The sequence below is a fragment of the Perna viridis genome, chromosome 5, assembly GCF_037379345.1.
Source record: "Perna viridis isolate PV_CMFRI_1.1 ecotype Kerala chromosome 5, ASM3737934v1, whole genome shotgun sequence".
Taxonomy (NCBI): Eukaryota; Metazoa; Mollusca; class Bivalvia; order Mytilida; family Mytilidae; genus Perna; species Perna viridis.
In genome coordinates, this window is record NC_142449.1 from 14816967 (window position 1) to 14825252 (window position 8286).

The 8286-nt window shown below is 32.3% G+C and overlaps 1 protein-coding gene across 1 annotated transcript; it reads left to right on the forward strand.

Annotated features, from left to right (window-relative positions):
• Positions 1–5815: 5815 nt before the first annotated feature.
• On the forward strand, positions 5816–6682 carry LOC148616184 (uncharacterized). Its single transcript, XM_088581722.1, has 3 exons — positions 5816–5978; positions 6171–6384; positions 6636–6682. The coding sequence occupies exons 1-3, from the start codon at positions 5844–5846 to the stop codon at positions 6680–6682; spliced, it is 396 nt and encodes a 131-aa protein (XP_088437848.1). The 5' UTR covers positions 5816–5843.
• The last annotated feature ends 1604 nt before the right edge of the window (positions 6683–8286 follow it).

The following is an 8286-nucleotide window of genomic DNA, read 5'->3' on the forward strand; positions in this document are numbered from 1 at the left end:
TAAAAAACTATATAATCAAGGAATTAATATCTACAAAGTGGGCATAACTAAGGGGTATTTTACGAGTATGGCGATGAAATGTTTAGATACCTATACCCTTTTAAACCTTGTAAATTTATTCAATGAATGTAGAAACATTCCATTAAATAAATTGTTTAAGTAGGTCAATGAGTGCCAAGGCTACATCAGTTTTCAAAGACCCTGATGTAGCAAAAATATTGTCTACTATACATGACAAAGATGTTGTCGTACCAGCAGACAAAGCCCAAAACAACATTGTTTTTGTCTGTAAAACGTTTTATATCCAATGTTTATTATCAGAGGTAGAGTTAGAATATAATAGCAGTGATAAGACCTATACTGCTACCACTCTCTCCAAAGAAGATATTGTGGAAAACCATAAATCTGTGCTATCCTCTTTTGGTCTCTCTACAAAGGACGATGATTGTGATTTACCGTTATTGTACTGGATTCCTAAACTTCACAATAATCCATACAAACAACGTTTCATAGCTGGATCTGCAAAATGTACCACTAAACCTCTTTCAAAACTTTTAACTTCTATACTCACAGCTGTCAAAGAGGATTTGAAGTCCTACCACAACACTTGTTACTCCCGTAGCGGTATTAATTCAATATGGGTCCTGAAAAATTCGAAAGATCTTTTGGAGACAATCAGTTCAAGACTATTATCAGAATATAATAACATTAAAACCTATGATTTTTCAACACTGTATACTTCTATTCCCCATACACAGTTAAAATCTCAACTTAAAAGCATTATACATCGTTGCTTTTCCAAAAAAGATGGTACACCTAGATACAAATATATAGTTCTTGGTTGGGATTCCTCATACTTTGTAAGAAATAATTCCAAATCATCTTCCAAATATACAGAGGATGATGTTTACAAAATGCTGGAATTTTTAATTGACAACATATTTGTCCAGTGTGGTGGACGTGTTTTTCATCAATTGGTCTGTATTCCAATGGGAACAATTTGTGCTCCTTTACTTGCTGACCTACTCCTTCACTCTTATGAGGCTGACTTTATAGCTGATCTGACCAGAAAGAAAGAATATCGTCTGGCTAAATCCTTCAATCTCAGTTTCCGCTACATAGATGACGTATTATCTTTAAAAAATCCTAATTTCGGGGATTTGATAATTCGCATCTACCCAAAAAAACTTGAGATAAAGGATACTACAGACACTGTGAAGTCAGCCTCATATCTTGACCTACACTTAGAAATCGATGGTAAAGGAAAACTATTGACCTTTACGACAAACGTGATGACTTTTTATTCAAAATTGTCAATTTTTTTTTCAAAATAGTTAATATTCTACTTTCACAATTTTGATTCAGTTATGACATTACATTATTACATTGTCATTCAATCATGTATCAGGAAAAACAGTTTCTCAGTATGATATCATAGAAAACTCAAGTTAAACTTGTTAAGAACAATAATAATTGAAATCGAAAAATGTGTCAGATACTTCATAGGGATCTTTTGTCACAGCAGCAATTTTTGTATCCTACTAATAACATTCACTCATTGTTACAGAATGTAAAAGCAATATTATAATGTAAATGTGTTTTGTTTTAATCATTTCTAAGCACAAGTCACAAGTATACAAACTTACATGTATCAATGCATGAAATGTACTTCTAGTTGGGTTATACTATTGACAAAAAACAATAAGAAATACTCATTATCTGATCTCTTTTAATACAATTTCCAAAACAGAACAAAACAAGAATGATTATATGTACGCCTGTGTTTTTGTTTTTTTTTCAGAGAGAACCAATTATGTATAAAGTGTGTTTACTGGTTGCCATGGTGGTTTGTTCAAGTTGGGCAATGCCAAGAAATAGACGGTCAATGTGGGCAGCTACAAGAAAACGGGTATGTAGTATTTTCGATTATAGTTTTTGTATACGAACTGTGATATGGATAGCAATGTCGATTTATATCTTGGCTAAAGAAAAAGAATTTACGCATAATATAATAAAGCACATGCTCACATATATGCAGGGAGATATACATTTTTTTTATCATTGTGTCAATAAAATATTTAACAATTAAATTCACGTACATTGTTCAATATTTTTTTTCTTTGTCATTTTACATTTACAGGAAAATTCTTCACAAGAATTAAGCACTGTATATAATATTTTGGCAAATGAGATGTTCCTTAAAGCAAGGGAAGAATCAAGCTCAGGATTGTCTATGGAACAAATACAGAATTTCTTCTTATTCGTTGGAAAAAGCCAACAAACGGCCGAAAATTTCAGTAGAGATTACATGTTATGGGGAGACAGTGACGGCGATGGTCGACTGGATAGAGACGGTAAGTCAAAGATTCATTTCGGTATTTCGACCTTTCACACAACACCCTTTAAACAACAAAGCACAAGATAAAAATACTACTAGTTAAACAAGACTCCAATGTATTTAACAATTTCCATTCTTATACATTAGTCACTTTGAGGATACTTTCGATATAGATATTTAAGGTGCAAGTGGACTTTGTTTGACCCAGTAATTTGTATTCAACATATAATAACAACTTTCTAATTGAAATCTTTTGTCCACTTACAGAGTTGTTGCGTGCCATGGAAATTCACAAAATTACTGATTACATCTGAACACACCACGTCAACAACTCATTGACGGCTTTGGTTTATACCGTTTGGTTAATTTTGGTATTCCTTCGTCTTCCTTGCTTTTTTCTTCCGCTACGCTGCATTGTCTTATATTAGTGGTGATACCACGTGGTATTAACGAGGGAAAAAATTATCAAGGATTTGAAGTTTAGTTTATGTCGTTTTTGTAAAATCGTTTTTTTGTTCTAAAGATTTTACGTTTTCCATCGACAATCACGTGTTCTTATTAGTGACGTTGTTAGTTTGTTCCGAATGATTTATGCCGTATTAGAATTTACGGATGGAACCCTTTGTTATTAATGTAGCCCTTATTGAAATCTGACATCTGGGAAAGTCGAAAAATCACTTACAAATATTGACGATGACATGGATTCCGAGATCGAATTTTGTCGATGGTTGTAGATACAGCTTTAATACCTTATTCATTTATCTGTCATTTATATCTATCATGTCTTTTTTTTCATGTTTTTGTCCTAAGATTTGTTGCTATTTTCATTAACCATTGTGACCATTTTATCATTTTTTTTATGTTGTTTACATTGTTTACTGTTCTGGGAAGTTGGTTTTGTTGGAGATTTAGTGTAGTTATTTATACATACATTGCTCAATCCAAAGTGCAAATAAATCTGTTCATGAAAAGTGTAATGATTCATTATTTCCCCTGGACGTCGAACCTTATAAAACAAACACACACTTAACGGATCGACAACCTCGTTTACTTTAGATAATCGACATGACTAGAGATTCTATAGGAGTCCAAAATCATTTAAATTCTACCAGAACTCTATTTACATCATACTCCACAACAATCCACCAAACCTTAATCTACAAAACAAAGAAAAGCCGTTGCTATTTCACAAAAATCCACAAAAACCAAAGTATACCACAGTCCACTTGACTAAAAATATACAGCAAGCCAAACACCTTAACATTTATATGAATTGAATACAAGCATTCTCAAAGTTGATGGCGACGTTTGTACCTTTGTATTCAGTAAAGAAATTTAGCATTAAGCTATTTGGAAATTAGTTATAGACTTGTTAAGTAATTCACTTATAAACAATTCTAAATTAAGAGGAACGTCCTGTAGTAACAAATTCATTGATCAATATTGTTTTGAAATAATCTTAAATTGGACAAGTAAAGAAAAAAATGATACACATATGCACAATGGTATGACAAGTCAGACATATTTACATAATAAAGATTCAGGAACCAAGCCGACAATTACAGTTGTGCCACTACCTTATTAAGCTTATTTGACCGAAAAAATAGTCTGATTAAGGATGTAGTTTAATAGGTAAAAAGTTTGATATCGGGAATGTGTTACGAAGATATGGGTCAAACTTTTTTCTCAGATTTTAAAGTAGATGGCAAAAAAGACGCAGATTCCAAAGACAGTCTACATTAAGGAACGACACTATCTCCTCTGTTTCTTATAGAAAAGAAAGTCGTGCATTGAATTGTTTAAGGAAAAAGATTTCAGAAATAATTTTTCATGTTCTAAAACAGTTTTGTCTCGAATTTAATAGCTCTCAAACAACTTCAGGGATTCGGCGAATATTCGGCAGACCAGTCACAATTCGAGCTGGTTCGAATTGCTGTTTTTCGAGTTTTTGTAATTTTCTTATTCAATAATTGTCACGAACTTAACATTTATACTCAAATGTCGATCTGGTAAATGTAAGGTACAATGTCCCAGTCTGAACAAAAATGTTCTCATTCATGATTATCAATGTTTTTCCTATGCATCAGGGCTAAAAATAACACCTAAGTGCTTGTAAAATTGGTCTTTTGAATCTCAATGTTGTTGAAACAACTTGATTTCAATAATTTGAAAATATAATCTTATCGACAGTTGATATAAGTAATAAATAAAATTTCATGTGCAAATATAACCTGCATAAATATAATTCTCTGCAATACCATTGATAAAAAATACATGTAATAGAGGACCAAGTATAGTTACCTAGTAAACACCAGCTTCAACACCCCTCATAGCAGAGATTCCATTATGTTGAATCATTATATGTTGTCGGAAGCTGCGGCATTTTTAAAAAATATTTTGGTACATCGCCATCTCTTATCATTATCATTATCTCTTATCCCCATACACAGTTAAAATCTCAACTTAAAAGCATTATACATCGTTGCTTTTCCAAAAAAGATGGTACACCTAGATACAAATATATAGTTCTTGGTTGGGATTCCTCATACTTTGTAAGAAATAATTCCAAATCATCTTCCAAATATACAGAGGATGATGTTTACAAAATGCTGGAATTTTTAATTGACAACATATTTGTCCAGTGTGGTGGACGTGTTTTTCATCAATTGGTCTGTATTCCAATGGGAACAATTTGTGCTCCTTTACTTGCTGACCTACTCCTTCACTCTTATGAGGCTGACTTTATAGCTGATCTGACCAGAAAGAAAGAATATCGTCTGGCTAAATCCTTCAATCTCAGTTTCCGCTACATAGATGACGTATTATCTTTAAAAAATCCTAATTTCGGGGATTTGATAATTCGCATCTACCCAAAAAAACTTGAGATAAAGGATACTACAGACACTGTGAAGTCAGCCTCATATCTTGACCTACACTTAGAAATCGATGGGAAAGGAAAACTATTGACCTTTACGACAAACGTGATGACTTTTTATTCAAAATTGTCAATTTTTTTTCAAAATAGTTAATATTCTACTTTCACAATTTTGATTCAGTTATGACATTACATTATTACATTGTCATTCAATCATGTATCAGGAAAAACAGTTTCTCAGTATGATATCATAGAAAACTCAAGTTAAACTTGTTAAGAACAATAATAATTGAAATCGAAAAATGTGTCAGATACTTCATAGGGATCTTTTGTCACAGCAGCATTTTTTGTATCCTACTAATAACATTCACTCATTGTTACAGAATGTAAAAGCAATATTATAATGTAAATGTGTTTTGTTTTAATCATTTCTAAGCACAAGTCACAAGTATACAAACTTACATGTATCAATGCATGAAGTGTACTTCTAGTTGGGTTATACTATTGACAAAAAACAATAAGAAATACTCATTATCTGATCTCTTTTAATACAATTTCCAAAACAGAACAAAACAAGAATGATTATATGTACGCCTGTTTTTTTGTTTTTTTTTCCAGAGAGAACCAATTATGTATAAAGTGTGTTTACTGGTTGCCATGGTGGTTTGTTCAAGTTGGGCAATGCCAAGAAATAGACGGTCAATGTGGGCAGCTACAAGAAAACGGGTATGTAGTATTTTCGATTATAGTTTTTGTATACGAACTGTGATATGGATAGCAATGTCGATTTATATCTTGGCTAAAGAAAAAGAATTTACGCATAATATAATAAAGCACATGCTCACATATATGCAGGGAGATATACATTTTTTTTATCATTGTGTCAATAAAATATTTAACAATTAAATTCACGTACATTGTTCAATATTTTTTTTCTTTGTCATTTTACATTTACAGGAAAATTCTTCACAAGAATTAAGCACTGTATATAATATTTTGGCAAATGAGATGTTCCTTAAAGCAAGGGAAGAATCAAGCTCAGGATTGTCTATGGAACAAATACAGAATTTCTTCTTATTCGTTGGAAAAAGCCAACAAACGGCCGAAAATTTCAGTAGAGATTACATGTTTTGGGGAGACAGTGACGGCGATGGTCGACTGGATAGAGACGGTAAGTCAAAGATTCATTTCGGTATTTCGACCTTTCACACAACACCCTTTAAACAACAAAGCACAAGATAAAAATACTACTAGTTAAACAAGACTCCAATGTATTTAACAATTTCCATTCTTATACATTAGTCACTTTGAGGATACTTTCGATATAGATATTTAAGGTGCAAGTGGACTTTGTTTGACCCAGTAATTTGTATTCAACATATAATAACAACTTTCTAATTGAAATCTTTTGTCCACTTACAGAGTTGTTGCGTGCCATGGAGATTCACAAAATTACTGATTACATCTGAACACACCACGTCAACAACTCATTGACGGCTTTGGTTTATACCGTTTGGTTAATTTTGGTATTCCTTCGTCTTCCTTGCTTTTTTCTTCCGCTACGCTGCATTGTCTTATATTAGTGGTGATACCACGTGGTATTAACGAGGGAAAGAATTATCAAGGATTTGAAGTTTAGTTTATGTCGTTTTTGTAAAATCGTTTTTTTTGTTCTAAAGATTTTACGTTTTCCATCGACAATCACGTGTTCTTATTAGTGACGTTGTTAGTTTGTTCCGAATGATTTATGCCGTATTAGAATTTACGGATGGAACCCTTTGTTATTAATGTAGCCCTTATTGAAATCTGACATCTGGGAAAGTCGAAAAATCACTTACAAATATTGACGATGACATGGATTCCGAGATCGAATTTTGTCGATGGTTGTAGATACAGCTTTAATACCTTATTCATTTATCTGTCATTTATATCTATCATGTCTTTTTTTTCATGTTTTTGTCCTAAGATTTGTTGCTATTTTCATTAACCATTGTGACCATTTTATCATTTTTTTTATGTTGTTTACATTGTTTACTGTTCTGGGAAGTTGGTTTTGTTGGAGATTTAGTGTAGTTATTTATACATACATTGCTCAATCCAAAGTGCAAATAAATCTGTTCATGAAAAGTGTAATGATTCATTATTTCCCCTGGACGTCGAACCTTATAAAACAAACACACACTTAACGGATCGACAACCTCGTTTACTTTAGATAATCGACATGACTAGAGATTCTATAGGAGTCCAAAATCATTTAAATTCTACCAGAACTCTATTTACATCATACTCCACAACAATCCACCAAACCTTAATCTACAAAACAAAGAAAAGCCGTTGCTATTTCACAAAAATCCACAAAAACCAAAGTATACCACAGTCCACTTTACTAAAAATATACAGCAAGCCAAACACCTTAACATTTATATGAATTGAATACAAGCATTCTCAAAGTTGATGGCGACGTTTGTACCTTTGTATTCAGTAAAGAAATTTAGCATTAAGCTATTTGGAAATTAGTTATAGACTTGTTAAGTAATTCACTTATAAACAATTCTAAATTAAGAGGAACGTCCTGTAGTAACAAATTCATTGATCAATATTGTTTTGAAATAATCTTAAATTGGACAAGTAAAGAAAAAAATGATACACATATGCACAATGGTATGACAAGTCAGACATATTTACATAATAAAGATTCAGGAACCAAGCCGACAATTACAGTTGTGCCACTACCTTATTAAGCTTATTTGACCGAAAAAATAGTCTGATTAAGGATGTAGTTTAATAGGTAAAAAGTTTGATATCGGGAATGTGTTACGAAGATATGGGTCAAACTTTTTTCTCAGATTTTAAAGTAGATGGCAAAAAAGACGCAGATTCCAAAGACAGTCTACATTAAGGAACGACACTATCTCCTCTGTTTCTTATAGAAAAGAAAGTCGTGCATTGAATTGTTTAAGGAAAAAGATTTCAGAAATAATTTTTCATGTTCTAAAACAGTTTTGTCTCGAATTTAATAGCTCTCAAACAACTTCAGGGATTCGGCGAATATTCGGCAGACCAGTCACAATTC

Bases quoted from the DNA above. Each gene is read 5' to 3' on its own strand.
- LOC148616184 (XM_088581722.1), top strand. From the start codon at position 5,844: ATGTATAAAGTGTGTTTACTGGTTGCCATGGTGGTTTGTTCAAGTTGG. The intron at 5,979-6,170 runs GTGATATGGATA...TTACATTTACAG, and splicing joins ATAGTTTTTGTATACGAACT to GAAAATTCTTCACAAGAATT. The intron at 6,385-6,635 runs GTAAGTCAAAGA...GTCCACTTACAG, and splicing joins TGGTCGACTGGATAGAGACG to AGTTGTTGCGTGCCATGGAG.